This window comes from Diabrotica virgifera, chromosome 3 (genome assembly GCF_917563875.1).
Source record: "Diabrotica virgifera virgifera chromosome 3, PGI_DIABVI_V3a".
NCBI lineage: Eukaryota > Metazoa > Arthropoda > Insecta > Coleoptera > Chrysomelidae > Diabrotica > Diabrotica virgifera.
In genome coordinates, this window is record NC_065445.1 from 39,601,700 (window position 1) to 39,618,040 (window position 16,341).

Consider the following 16,341-nt stretch of genomic DNA (forward strand, 5'->3'; position numbering starts at 1 on the left):
ACACCTCTTGCTCAATAGACAAAATAGCCAAATTAGTTAGAGAGTACCTACTCATTGTCGATCTTAAATCATTTTTCCACCTACCTCTACCGAAAGTATACTTTTCCGGACCTGATTGTAGGGACCAAAGTTGTACTTTTCCTCCCTTGGGAGGAAAAGTAAAAGTGACGTCATGGTATTTCATTCATGAAATATAACTTATTGACGCCCTGTTCACTGTACAATATCTATATTTTCTATTACGTAAGTATCTATACATTTTAACGTTTATTTATAAAACACCCTGTATTTTGCCAAACTTCAAACTTGTCGCACACTTCATCATCGTGAGTAATAGCCATCATTACATGCTCCTTAAATAATATACTATTATCCAATGTTTTTTGTTTTTTCGTGGACGGTATTGTACCTAGTTGACAATTTCGATTATTTTTATTTTGAATGTATGTATAAAGGTGTTGGTAAACTAAAGTAGTTTAATCAGAATTTACATTTCATTCACATTATGAATCATTTTATGGGAATTACAGTTTTTCCAAAAACATGTATATAAATATAACATGACCCTCGTATATTTGGAACGCTTGACTAATGAAATAAATATTTGCAAATCATCGACGTTCTCAGAACCGCTGTCAATGGTATACGTAATTCTAACGTGTAGAAAAGAGACGCAAAATTGTAATCGTGTGATTTCTCGAGAAGGGATAACACGTTAGTGCCATGCGCTACAGTTGTCCTTTCATAAAAGTTGCTATAATAAAAAGAGATAGTAAAACGACGTTCCAATAGTATTAGACGAAGGCAAGTAGTTTTGTTCTGTTGTGAATTTTGTGAAATCGTAATCGCTTCGCCACTCGACTACAGACATTCATAAATATCACGGTCTCTTTGATTGACTTCTGTGTTGTCATCTCCATCTTGAGAGGGTCACGTTTGTTGTATTCGTATTTCGTGTTTTAACGTTCCAAAGAAAAACAATCCAAAATGGTTCATCACATTAAAGATAAGGTGAGTTTTACGATTATTTCTGTTTATTCAAAATAAAATGATATTAAGACAACAAACAGTTGTCTGTTATTAACTACCGAATGCGGTAACCGCTTTTTTTCTTAGTTAGGTGTGGTATTGAATAACTTATAACGTAATTATTTTTATCACGATCGGTTGTAACGACGTAAGTATTCGTTTTTCAAGGCTTTAACAAAAATTATTCATTTGAAGAATATAACTTTTTCATAGGCTGTTAATTTTATTTTAGTTTTGTGTAGGTGTTTGTAACAGATCGAGTTCTATTGATTAGTCTTTAATGGGTTGCTTATTTACCGGCTTTTTGAAGTGGCTCTTATCATTATTGATAAGTTTCGTATTTAGTATCTGTACATTTTTTATGAAAAGACCTGAAACCATGAAATGTTTATACCAATAAATTCCTTGATTTTTTGTAAAAATACATTTTGACAGTTAAAAACTTGCTTGACAGTTAATTAACGAATTTTTATAGTTATGGATAATAATCATAAATAACAGTTAACAATTATAACGATGACCTTAAAGAAATGCTAAAAAATATTTCCTTTGCTTATTGTTTTAAAAATATGACATGATTTCTGCATTACATCAGCTTTTAATATAGAAAGAAAAAACATCATTAATGATTTATCCTCTGGTTCTTCTTTGAATATAATCATTATAGGTTATTCATGGCATTCTTTTATTAATTTCCTAGTGTTCGAAAGATTGTGGATGGAACTGAATTTAATTTTTATACCCTAACAACTTATTTCCTGTAATATTTCTGATCTTGGAGATTTTCTATCATTTTGGACTATATAATATTTGTTTCTTTTTTTTCAGTCATAAGGTTTTGACTTCTTTTCTCATACAATGAGTCAGGGCCGGCGATAACCGGACTGCAAGGGATGCACTGCAGGCGGGCGCCCCTATTTGGGGGCGCCAAAATGAGCTTTTTTCTGCTGGTGCTATACAAAATACTAATTTAAAAGAAACCAAAGGGCGCCTATGCTAGTTTTGCAGGCGGGCGCCTCATACCCTAGCGCCGGTACTGCAATGAGTTTGTCTTCTTCTTGATTTGCTTATTCCTGGCGAATTTTAACTGTTTAGAATGGGAAATAAGCCACAATATTATTAAAAAATGATTTTTATTAACGTTTCGACGCCCAAATCGGGTGCCGTTGTCAAAATACAAAATACTATTAATATAAAGAAAAATGTTGTTGCTTAGTAAAAAAAATTCTTCTAATAATTTATTTAATTTGACTCATTTATATCGGCAATTCAGATACATATGATACATTTTAAAGTAGAAGACTTTAAAATGATATTGCCAATATTTATGAGTTGCGTTCCTGGGACGACTTTACTGAAAGATAGTTCATTCGATTACATGAAATCAACCCCAACTCAAGAATATCCGTCACAAAAAAAATCATAGCATGTGATCTGTCTTTAAAAATACAACCACATGCAACGGTAACATTAAAATTCTCGCGTTCTCATAGTAAATCACGAGGGAAAACCAGGAAAAACCTCGTGATACTATCCCGACATCGTAAGTATTTGGTCTTACATTTAATTTACTCTCAAAATTAATACCAAATTTTGACTTTACTATAATTTGTTTAAATTATAAATAATATCAATAATACATGGGTATATAAGTAATACTAAAATATAAAATATGTATTAACTCGACTATTGACTTACTAATTGTGGTATTTTCTTTCTATTGACTTCCTCTTTCAGTATGGGTATCCACATCCTACTGCATTCCACCGAGGAATTTGCGACACAATTGGTTTCGTTTAGCATAATTAGAGCCGCTTCTTTGATTTTTCTCTTTTTACTATCTGTTTCTTTCAGGACTATACTTGAATCTCTCCACTGAACTCTATGTTCATTATCCCATGCGTGTTGACATATTTGAGATCTATCAAATTCTCTATTTTTAATATAAGATTGATGTTCACTTATTCTAACGTTTAATGGTCTTGATGTTTCACCTATATAAAACTGTTCGCATTCACAAGGTATTTTATAAATACAATTCTTTGTCCTTTCTTGTTCATTGTTAGGTTTAGTTTTAGATAGAATAGATCTCAATGTGTTGGTTGTTTTGAATAAAGTCGTCCCAGGAACGCAACTCATAAATATTGGCAATATCATTTTAAAGTCTTCTACTTTAAAATGTATCATATGTATCTGAATTGCCGATATAAATGAGTCAAATTAAATAAATTATTAGAAGAATTTTTTTTACTAAGCAACAACATTTTTGTTTATATTAATAGTATTTTGTATTTTGACAACGGCACCCGATTTGGGCGTCGAAACGTTAATAAAAATCATTTTTTAATAATATTGTGGCTTATTTCCCATTCTAAATAGTTAAAATTGTAAAAATGCCACAAGAAAATAGCTTCAGAACAACATCCTGGCGAATGTTCATGATCATCATGGTAGCAGCGTGATCAGATTCTCTGTGGCAGCGTTGAAAAACTGCACAGTTGTTGAAGCAGGTTGTGAGTATCTTCAACCAGTATGTTCTTCCTGGACCTAGTTTCCAAATTTTTTTCCTTGCAGGATGGCTTCTTCTGGTTAATTAGGCATGAATGTCCTAAGTATTATAACTTTCGAGATTTGATGGTGGTCAGTACCTCTCAGTTCTTCATTTGTCTGAGGACCTCCTTATTTCTGACTCACTCCACAGGATTTTAAGTATTCTCCGATATAGATACATCTCAAATGCTTCCAATATTCAACACCATAACAAAGGACAAAGATATAGCATCACAACTTTCTTACTTTTATACTAAGAGAGGTTGTGACTCTTGAAGAGTGCCACCATCTGGTTGAAGGTGGATATGGTTTTTGCAATGCATGCTGTTATCTCTTGTCGTTGGTCCATTCTTCATTTATTATGGTGCCTAGGTAGTTGTAGTGTGTCACTCTTTCACAGGGGTTTGGTTGATGTAGAGTTTACCTTCTGTTGTCTTTTTCCTGCTAGGGATCATAAGCTTCTTTCTTTTTTAGGTTTATATTGAGTCCATATTGTTGACTGTAAATATATGAATTTGTTCATAAGGACTTGTAGGTCTTCTAAGTTGTCCGCAAATACTATGATATGGTGTCATCTACATATTCTGATGTTCTTTGGCAGGTACCCGTTTAGCAGAATATCTTTTTCAGTTTCGTGCAAAGGTTCGATAAATATTCTTTCAGAGTTGAGATTGAAGATTTGAGACAAAATACAGCATTGCCTCACTCCAAACATGATTTTCACATATTTGGAGTTACCTTCAATTCAATTCAAAATATCTTTTATTAAAAAAATTGTAAACAACACACTTATAGCAAATTGCCACAATTGAGTAATAAGTGTCTAATATACATACAAAATTACAATTACAACTACTATGAGTTAAAAGTTAAAATGTGTGATTTAAAAACTCATACACAGAATATGGTTCTAAAATAAAATGCTTTTTATTTTAGTTCTAAATATTATATTAAAATTCTGTTGCAGTTTAACTCTAACAGGTAATTTGTTAAAAAAATTTATACACGAATATGTAGGTCCTCTCTCTGTTACGACTAGCCTATGTATAGGGAAATTGAGCCCTACATACCTAGTGGATATGCTGTGTTTTGTCTCAGAATGTGTAAACCTATCCCTATTCTTGAACAGGAACAGTAAACACTCGTATATATAAAGCCCTGCCACCGTTAATAATCCTAACTCCTTAAATTTTCCACTACAGGTCCTTCGAGCTTTTATCTTGAGCATTGTTCTTATTGCTCTCTTCTGAGCAATGAATACTCTATCAACATCAGTTCCTCCGCCCCAGAAAATAATACCATATCTGAGGACTGAGTAGATGTTTGCAAAATAAACTGTCTCAAGGTGTTGTAAATTCAAATACTTAGACATTACTCATAATGAATAATATGCCGTGTTGATTCTTTTGCGAACAACACCCAGATGCTCTGACCAATTCAGATGTTGATCTATGTAAATACCCAAGAATTTTGTATTTGTTGATAATACAACAGTTTGATCATCCAACTCAATCTCCTCTGGAATTATCTCATTATTTTGCTTTGTGTGAAAACAAACACAGTTAGTCTTCTCGGTATTTAAAACCAATTTATTTTTTAAGAACCAATTCCGAGCTGTTTTTAAGTGATCTGAAGAAATACTCAGAAGATCCTCAAACCACTGCTCAGTATTTCGCTACCAAGATTTTTAATGTAGAAAACAAAAAGAAGTGGTCCCATGACACTGCCCTGAGCAGTACCAAGTTGTAAATTCCCTTCTTCTGAAGAAAACTGTTGTTCTTCTTGTGTTATAATAACTTTTTGTTGTCTGTCGGTGAGGTAATCTCTTATCCAGTTCTGAGCTGGGCCACGAATTCCATATCTTTCTAGTTTGTCGATCAAAATATAATGATCTATGCTGTCAAACGCTTTTGATCAGTCCAGGAACATTCCCAAAGAAATCTCCCCGTTCTCCCATCCATTCAAAATATTATCCACGAATTCGTATGTAGCTGTTTCAACAGATCTTCCCTTGAGATACCCATGTTGTGACTCAGCAATTAGGTGGTCATTATTGAAAAACGTTATAAGTCTTGTGCACATTGCTATTTCGAAAATTTTTGAAAATGTCGATAGTAAACTGATGGGTCTATAATTTTCCAATTTGGTTTTATCGAGGGGTAAACCACTAGCCTCAAAATTGTACAATGATTTCCAAATTTGCAAATTTTTAATAAATTTAAATACAGTGAATGCAATATTGACCCTTTAAATTTACATAGATGCAAATCAAACAAATCTAAACAATTCAACTAGATTATTAGCTAAAGATGCTGATAATGTCGGTACAATCACATATTTTTTAAATTCCATACTCAAGAATTAGTATTACTTACCAGTTTTGTAATTTTTTAGCACTAAAAACACTCAAAAACCCACAAAATCTAAACAAAAACAAGGCAGCTAAAACATGTGTGAACACAAGTGATATTAAAAAGTGAGGTTATTTCTATGGATTTCCACATTGATTTCCATGGATTTCCAAGTGATTCCCATGGATTTCTATGTGATTCCCATGGATTTCTATGTGATTCCCATGGATTTCTATGTGATTCCCATGATTTCCATGTGATTCCTATGGATTCCCAAGTTGATTCCCATGTATTGCCAGGTGATTACCCAAAAAATGTACAATGATTTCTAATAGTGGTTTACCCCTCGGGTTTTATCTCCCTTTTTATGTAAAGGTTTCACTAGGGCTAACTTGAGTTGGTCAGGGAAAATACCATCCTTAAAAGAGTTATTAATAATGTGGCACAATGGTTCTGCAATCTCTTCTGCACAATGTTTCAACAGAATACAACACTGTTGGCCTCACTTTGTCTTCCAGTGTGTCAATAACTGTTTATCTATTTATCTCTCTTCGTCTCCTCTATTTGTATCTGTTACTCCAAGGTACTCAAATTTTGTTACCTTCAAATTTATACTCTTTGTCATTCGTCCTCAAGAGTGATATATTTATTTTCTTCTTCATTTTCCTGTCTCCTTTCCATATACTTGGTTATTTTCTTGATTTATAGTCAAGCCATATTATTTTCTAGTTTCTTCTTAAAATTTTGTGAACATTTTTCGAAGTTCTATTCATAAATGTGTCATAAACACCAGGTCATCTGCAAAACATTAATACACTATTGTCTTTTGTTCCGTCTGTTGACAGTGGATCTCTCTGTTTTAATCCTCTATTGATGTTAAACTAATTTAAATTAAATTAAATTAATATTTATTGACGGAAAACTCCATTTTACAATTAAAATTAAAAGTCAAAATTAAACATTGAACACAAGTTAACTTACATTACTTACAATTAAACTAACGACATCAAAAAATTAAAGTCAAATTAAAATAATTCACGTGAAATAGTCCTTTTAAAAGCATTTAGTGTGACTCCCATAAAGTCTATATTTGGAAACTCATTTACACTAGAAACAATTACAATTAGCATATTTTCTGCATGACATGTACTGCACGATCTAGCGGATAGCAAGGGACATCTTCTCAAATTCCTAGCTGGAACATAAAAATCTATTCGACCCAGAATGCTAGGTGCAACAATAATACCATTTAACACCGTAAATACGAAATTAAGGTCAAAGTATCGCCTGCGATCCTCTACGATCTAGATGGGGCAAATGAAACATCTGCATGACCTGACTGGAATTCAATTTGAATTTGAAAAACTTCCTTCTATCATGACTTTATTGACTGTGTTAGTTAGCATCATTTTAACTGATTGTATCAGCATTGTTTACATATTATATAGAGAGATAGTTGGTCAGCCCAATAGGTAAATATGTTTGATTCAAATTGAGACAGTCACCAGATGTCCTCACAATTTCTGTCAGGGTCGGAATGTCAAAATGCATAGACACCAAGTTGGACAGGATCCTATTCATAACACCCCAACTCGCATACATATTAAGAAAAATAAATATATAGGTAGAAGAGTATATTTAGAAATTGAATTAATGATGTGATGCTACTATACCTACATTATATATATTAATAGCATGACATCATTAATTCAATTTCTAAATATATTCTTCCATATATTTTTTTATTGTTCTTAATATGTATGCGAGTTGGGGTGTTATGAATAGGATCTTGTCCAACTTGGTGTCTATGAATTTTGACGTTGCGACCCTGACAGAAATTGTGGGGACATCTGGTGACTGTCTCAATTTGAATCAAACAAATTTTCCTATTGGGCTGACCAACTATCCATATATAAACAATGGTATCAGTTTCTCTGGTATATCATAATATATTATGTGTGCATTATTTTTTGTGTTTTTAATCATCAAAATCAAACAGGTTAAATATAAATATTGTGTAAATGCAATGGCTATAAATGCAATGACTACATAGCCTCAAACTTCATCACATCTATAAAAAGTATTGAGTCATAATCTTGTAAATTGTCAGTGTATGTAAATTATTATTCTATCAATTCTAGAATGAGTGTCAATAGAACCAAAATGGGACAGGTTCAATAAATAATAAATGTAATAAAGTTCAATGAGACATCCTTGAAAAAAAATATTTTAATTCCCTTGCCAAATCATAGCTTGGAAATGATTTAGTTAGTAATATGTATTTATAAATAATTTTAAAGCAATTCTTGAATATAGGATTTTTTTGTATATTTGGTAGAACTGTAGACATAAGTGATCAATTAGTTGGCAATAGCAGCTCTCAAAACATCAAATTATGTCAAGTTGACTATATTCGGTGGAGATTAAAACAGTATGTACTGTATTTTCTGTTATAGAAATATAAGTTTAAAACAAATTGGTGCAACATGGTTCCCAGCTCGAAAAACAATAGGGATGCTTATCTTGTGAGATAAGCACCCAACATAATACCGTCAGCCTAATTTATGTACCATTGTCTGTACATTATGTCATCGAGTGTCCTTTCAATATTATTATTGTTTTACCATTTACTTTATATATGTATTGTTTATACGATCTGTAAGTTTAACCGGTTCTTCTTCTCCTCCTTTTGTATAGACATGATTCTGTCTGTTCCTTCAATGTGCCTAGTAAGTAAGTTGTCATTCCATTCTATTCTTCTGTTTCTTACCCAGTTATTAATTTTGTCCATCTTGCATCTCCGTCGTATATCAGTAGTGGGAGCACGCAAAATAGAATTCTATTTTAGTGACGTCACGTTGCCTAGCAGCCGTCGATTTTTGCTTTGTGAAATGCGATTTTATGACGTCAGCAAAATAGAATTCTATTTGGCGTGCTCAGGGCCCTGTACTTCTAGCTCTGTCCCATAGAGTCTGGCCATCGATTTTTCGGAGGGTTTTCATTTCCGCTGTTTCATGCCATCTTTTTGTCCTCTCTGTGTCGGGTCGTGTTTCTGCCGCGTATGTCATTATTGGTCTGATAACTGTTTTGTAAATTCTGCCTTTCATTTCTTTTCCGATATTTTTATTTCTCCATATTGTGTCATTCACGCAACCTGCGGCTCTGTTTGCTCTATTCACTTGATCTTCCACTACTATTTCGAGCTTCCATAGCTAGATAGTGTGATGCCTAGATATTTAAACTCCATCACTTATTTTATTATTTGACCATCCAGCTCCATCTTATTGGTTTGACCGGTTCAAAGTGCTTATTTTTGAAAAAATTTGATGTACCACTGAGCCACAGAGGGGGTTTCAAAAAGTATTGACTCAGTTAAAAAACTCTACAACGAAAGTTGTTTAGAATTAGTAAATTCATCCAGTTCCGGACTTATTTTAAACGCGCGTTTTTCACCTACTATTAGGGGTAGCTTCCCCCCCCCAGTAAAAGCAACCAACGGCACATTTTCAACTTTAAAGTGGAGGTTAACACGTTAATCGCCATGACACCCGACATTTGGGTTTCAGATCCTGTGGTCGTATACGCCCCGACACCCATAGGGCAACCTTCACTTCTAGCGGTAACATCAAAGCCTGTAACCCAACTGCAGTGCTTCGAAACACATTTATCTATATGAAAAATTTTACAGAAGGTCCTGGCAGGCAATACTAGTGAATGAGCTCGGCATTTTTTATGTGTTTACTAGGATTAAAAATTTTTCAAAAAAGTTATAAGGATTTATGAAAAAATATTTTTATTTTACTTAAATAATACAAACAGTTTCTATTAATTATACAGAATAATGGTGAACATAAAAAAAACAAACAATAAAACTTATTACATGCATCACATGAAAATTTCGATTTTGGTCCCTTTTTCTGAGCGGTTTTCTGCCTTCTTCAGCGCTTATTTTCGCGTAACATTCTACACATTTTCGACGATCTTTTGAAGCAACTTTATGTGAAATATGCTTTCTGTTATCATTTTCCGGCACTTTCCGGACATCAACTTCATCGATTTGTAACATACTTAAAGCAGTGCTCTGTCTAAAATCCGTAATTAATATTTTTGCCTTTGTCGCCCTTTTGTATATTATAAAAGCGTTTTTACTACTGCCGAGCCAAGTAATATTTCAAATGCAAGTTTTCTATACCACTTAATCCCTTTACGCAAAGGGGAAGAATATTTTATGATTTCAACTGATCGGATAGATCTATGAATGACTTAGGTACATTAATATTTATAGCCAACTGTAAGAGATGGATTTTTCGAGACGGACTGTACCTCTTCTTGTATATTTAGTGGTTCTGTCAGTATGAATAGTGCTTAGACAAAGAATATCACCTTTATCCTGCCATTTTAAAACTCCTACCCCTGTTTGCGTAAATGTGTCCTTTTTTAATTTTTGGGCCTCTACATCCTTTGGATTGTTTTTTCTACTTTTGTTTAAAGTACCGACAAGTTTCAAGGAATGGATTGTAGACTAACCAAAACATCTACAATTTTAGCACAAACAGACTTGTTAGAACTCGAAAAAAATGACAACCGATATTCGGGTTTCGCGGCGCTGGATCGTCAGAGGATCTGAAACCCATAAGTAGGGTGTCATTTTCAAAATACATTTTTAGATAATTTTTTTAACCTAGCACTTTATAACAGTCAGTACATCATATCTAGTGTAAAAACCTAATGATTTACTAGAAAAACTAGGTTGGGCCTGGGTGTGGGATATTTTTCGCTTCATTTGGGCGATTAACGTGTTAAGTAGACCCATCCAAAATCCAAATTGTCATGCCATTCGGAGTAGAGGCTGAAAATCACACGGTATTTCCGTCTTTCCCGTTTATTTTTTGGGCTACATAAACATCCTAAAAATATCCTGCCGATAAGGAACTAGCAAAATTCCAGGATTCTTTCATGACACAGCAACTTTAAGGTTACGAGTTAAATGAATCCTTGAAAAATGACTTTATGAATCATTCGGATGATGCGTATTTTATAGTGACTACACAGTTGTGCTAAATATTTTGCATCAACCCGGAAATTAATCATTACAATGAATAGTTATATACTCGATCATTTGCTTGCAGTCACAGATAAGAAACATTAAAAACAAAACACAATATTTGGAAATTATTGGTACCCCACCTCTGAATAATAATTATTATATGTATATGTACGTACTTACTTGTTTGGAGGTTATAATAATTATCTTTTTATTGCCATGAATGTTTTGACTTCTGTGTTTAACGTTAGAATGGTTTAATTCAATGTCCATCAAAATTGTGAATAAACAATAATGATAAAAGAAATAAAATAAAGTTATGCGATAGTTTCAAAAATAAAAAAATAATGTGTGTGTGTGTGTACTTTGAACGCACGTAAGAAGTTATACTTCTATTATAATATAATCTAACTTCATATTATGATTTCAGCGAAATCAATATACCTATCTACTTTAAACAGTTTTTTTTTGTCTTTAAATATTGAACCAAATGGATATGACTTTGTCCGGATTTGAACAAGGGACCTCTCGATTCCTAGGCGAATGCTCTACCGATCAGCTACCACGGTTTTTGTATTCAGTCGATCATTTCTCGGACATAATTACAATCACGGTGACAGATACATTAATTGAAAATAAACATTTCTAATAATACTTATTAGGAGGAAGACAAATCCACAGACATAAAAATTATAATAAATATATTTACTAAAAACACTAATAATATATTATATTCTTTTCACGCACACCTTATTTGCGCTACATAACTTAAAAGATGTAGCGACTAATAACACAAGAATAAAAAACCACTAAACGCCGGAAAAATGAGTGGCGCATACAATATTCCAACTACAAAAGATCTGATATGAATATTACGTGGCGCGAAAATGTATTTTCATTTTGATGCAAAACAAAATTCTAGTTTTATTTTAAAAGATTTTTTCATACTTGCCCAATTTGAAGTAAAACGCGCCACAAAAGAGTAACTTTGATACAGTTTGAATTTTGAAACTCTTTTGTGGCGCGTTTACTTCAAATTTAGCAAATATTATGAAAAAATCTTTTAAAATTAAACTAGAATTTTGTTTTGCATCAAAATGAAAATACATTTTCACGCCACGTAATATTCATATCAGATCTTTTGCAGCTGGAATATTGTATGCGCCACTCATTTTTACGGCGTTTAGCGGTTTTTATTCTTGTATCAGGAGTTTTTCAAAGTTATTTATAAATTAAGGGCCGGTTGTTCGAACGCTAATCAACAATGATCACTATCAAATATTTAATTACTGTCACAACTGTCAATGTCAACTTTGGTTGGGTTGCTGAAAACATAATTTATTATAATTAAGAGATTAGTTAATCAATTAACATAACAATTATTAACATAATTGATTAACTAATTTCATAATTGTAATCAATAATTATGTTTTCAGCAACCCAATCAAAGTTGACATTGACAGTTGTGACAGTAATTAAATATTTGATAATGATCATTTTTAATTAGCGTTCGAACAACCGGCTGAATGCAATGTTTCTCGATTACACGTTAAGCTTTATAAATGGTCTTTGGCGCATTATCTCCCAAATGATCTAGTGTCCATCGAATGTACACTAGATTTTTTTTCTATTCGAAACAGATTGAAAAAATATTGGGATGGCCGGTAAATGAACTCTGATTGCCCGTTGCCAGATCAAATTAGCGTCGTAACCACTACAACTACATAAACCATTTAGGGAATAATCGTTAATTTAATTATACTTTTGTAGCTTAATAACTTCTAAACGGCTTAACCGATTTTGTTCACTAAACATGAGTTTGAAACGTATTGACAAGTAGTATCTTATGCATCTAAGGTCAAGTATGATAACTGAAGCCATTACAGGAATTATTGAGGTTGAAAAACCGTTTTTCCCATAAGAAATAGATTTGATCATACCTATGAAGCCTTAAACTTAAAAATTCGAATTTTCCCGGATATAAGGGATACACCATTAGATTAGTCCTTCTACAAACGCTCAGTTATTGGCGTAATTCGTAGGTTGAAATTTTGAGTAATTGTCGAAAAAACAAAATTTTCAAAGTTTAGTTTTTCGGCTATACTGAGCCGTGTGCATGTCTGATCCTAACAGCTTAGACACCATTTGAAACTCAACGATATTGATTTGATGTATTTACTGTTCTCCTGTCTCTACTTGAACCGAAGATATATGCCGCCAAAGAATATGCCGTTTTGTACCTACCAAGTCTTATAGCTGGCTTATGGGTAGTCAAAAGTCATAAACTACACTGGTTCTGAATCGGCCCTCACCCGCTCTTCAAATACAGGAAAAAAAATTCAGATCATTTTAACTTTTTCACACACATACATACATACATATCCACAAACATTTTCCCTTTTTTAAATAAAAATTGACTCATATTTCTGAGCTCGGTAACTTTTGAACGGTATAACCGATTTTCAAAATTAGACATGCGTTGGAAAGGTAATGATTAGTGCTATCAAAGGCCGTAAAGGTCGGAGTTAAATTTTCGAAGTTTTTGGGAGTTTTGGGGACGAGAACGAAAAACAGACCCTAAATAGGAAGGGCCGTAAAATCCACACCCTTGGACCAAAATGGATGATTGACATATGAATGGGTGAGTCTTTTCCTGAACTTTAAGATGGGAGTTGGCCCAATTTTCAATTCAGTTAGATTTAGAAAATCGAAAATTTCGTGTATATATAGTGTCGCGTGTAGGGGGTGTAGGTGTGCGCCACTGGCGAGAACTTCCGTTCTCTGGTAATACTGTCGGTGTGCGCATGCGCCAGGAAATGTAAAAATTCACCCTCGTGCCTAAAGAAGTATAACTTCAAAAATGGGTAGTGAGTTTTAGAGGGGCACCAGACAAAAGTGATGTTTCTTAAAACTTGTAATTTTTAGTAACTTGTAAAGTTATTTTATCTACTCTGTCATATTATGTATAAGTTTTTAGTTTGTGAAAACTGTCATTTTACGGAGAGGGTTATGAACGGATGCAAATCAAATGAACTTTTTAGAGCAGCCGTCTCTAGTTCGAATAGCTATGATGATTGCCGACCTCCGTCGCGGAAATGGCACTTAAAAACAAGATTCCTCCTCAATATTATTTTGTTCTCTACTAATGGTACTAATTGAAATTCCACGATAATTATCACACTAGTTTATTATAATCATCCAGTATCGCACATTAAAATTATATCTGCGCGTTTGAAATATCGAAAAATATCATTGTAGTTGCAATATTTGCGTTCATGGATTTTTACTTTCTTGATGCAATGATAAGTGGTAAACAAATACGGTAATTATCGGTATTAGGTATCTTATCTTTCGTATATTGTTGTTAACTTAATATTTTACGTTATTACTAAAGAAGTAATAATCTTTTCTTGTAGCAGATGGTATATAATTTTATTTAAAATTTTCTAAAATAGATCCAAGTTGGACTCAAATCCAGTACAATACAAACAAATGTTTTCGGACTAATCAGTACATCATCAGGTTAAAGCCTAAAATAAGTAAACCACTGTATAAAAATGACAAAGTTGAAATTTTGACTGTTAAAAAGTTAGGAAAAATTAAAACATGTGGTTACTTACTCCAGATCCAAAGTAGTTGAAGAGCTACTTAGGTAGGTCGAATGACCTTATTTATTTATTAAGCTCAACAGGCCTTGAAGACCTAGCGCTGAAAGATTTAATTTTTTTCTTTCAATTACTATTACATTAGGTATATATTTATAACAGTATATCCTATACTAATCTAATATACAGGGTGTCCCGAAAAGATTGGTCATAAATTATACCACAGATTCTGGGGTCAAAAATAGGTTGGTTGAACCTCACTTACCTATATACAATAGTGCACACAAAAAAAGTTACAGCCCTTTGAAGTTACAAAATGAAAATCGACTTTTTTTTTTAATATATCGAAAACTATTAGAGATTTTTTATTGAAAATGGACATCCGGCATTTTTATGGAAGCAACATCTTAAAAAAAATTAAAGTGAAATTTGTGCACCCCATAAAAATTTTGTTCTGAAGCTATTTTCTTGTGGCATTTTTATAATCAAGTATATTCAAATGGGAAATAAGCCACAATTTTACCTAAAAATGATTTTAGTAGGATGTGGTTACCCATACTAAAGGAGGAAGTCAATAGAAAGAAAATACCACAATTAGTAAATCAGTAACATATCGAGTTAGTACATATTTAGTATTTTATTATTATTTAAAATTTAAAATATCAAGTCAGAATTTGGTATTAGTTTTGAGAGTAAACTAAATGTAAACCCAAATACTTGCGATGTCGGGATAGTATCACGAGGTTTTTCCTGGTTTTCCCTCGTGATTTACTATGGAATCTCTAACGCGAGAATTTCAGTACCACCGTTGCATTTGGTTGTCTTTTTAAAGACAGATCACATGCTATGATTTTTTGTGGCGGCTATTCTTGAGTTGGGATTGATTTCATGTAATCGAATGAACTATCTTTTAGTAAAGTCGTCCCAGGAACGCAACTCATCAATATTGGCAATATCATTTTTAAAGTCGTCTACTTTAAAATGTATAATACGTGTCTGAATTGCCGATATAAATGAGTCAGATTAAATAAATTATTGGAAGAATTTTTTACTAAGCAACAACATTTTTGTTTATTTAATATTATTTTGTATTTTGACAACGACACCCGACTTGGGCGTCGAAACGTTAATAAAATCATTTTTAGGTAAAATTGTGGCTTATTTCCCATTTGAATATACTTGACCATAAAAATTTTATGGGGGTTTTGTTACCTTAAACCCGCCCAAACTTTTGTGTACGTTCCAATTAAATTATTATTGTGGCACCATTAGGTAAACACAATATTTCTAAAACTTTTTTGCCTCTTAGTACTTTTTCGATAAGCCAGTGTTTATCGAGATATTTTGAATATTTGTCGAATCCACCACATATTTGTATATGGTTAAGTACGATTATAGAGACCTGTTAATAATCTGAAAATTTATTTATAATTTACATTTTTAGGTATATTTTGAAAAAGAAGCTACATCTTGATAAAAGGTAGCTTATGAAAAAAAGACTAAGAGGCAAAAGTTTTAAAAATACTGTGTTTAACTAACGGTACCACAATAATAGTTTAATTGGAACGTACACAAACATTTGGGGGGGTTTAAAGGAACAAAACCGCCATAACATTTTTACGTAAATATATTGAAAAAGAAGCCGCATCTCGATAAAAACTAGCTTATCGAAAAAATACTAGCAGGCAAAAAAGTTTTAAAAACGTTGTGTTTAACTAATGGTACTACAATAATGAATTAATTGGAACGTACACAAAAGTTT

At 32.7% G+C, this 16,341-nt stretch overlaps 1 protein-coding gene across 1 annotated transcript in view; it reads left to right on the forward strand.

The window, feature by feature from the left end:
* The first annotated feature begins 627 nt into the window (after positions 1 to 627).
* LOC114328971 (thioredoxin-2) overlaps positions 628 to 16,341 on the forward strand; it is a 59,723-nt gene continuing 44,009 nt past the window's right edge. Inside the window, exon 1 of the mRNA XM_028277970.2 lies at positions 628 to 1,011. Coding sequence (XP_028133771.1) covers positions 988 to 1,011 — 24 coding nt within the window. The 5' untranslated portion in view covers positions 628 to 987. The remainder of the gene's footprint in view (positions 1,012 to 16,341) is intronic.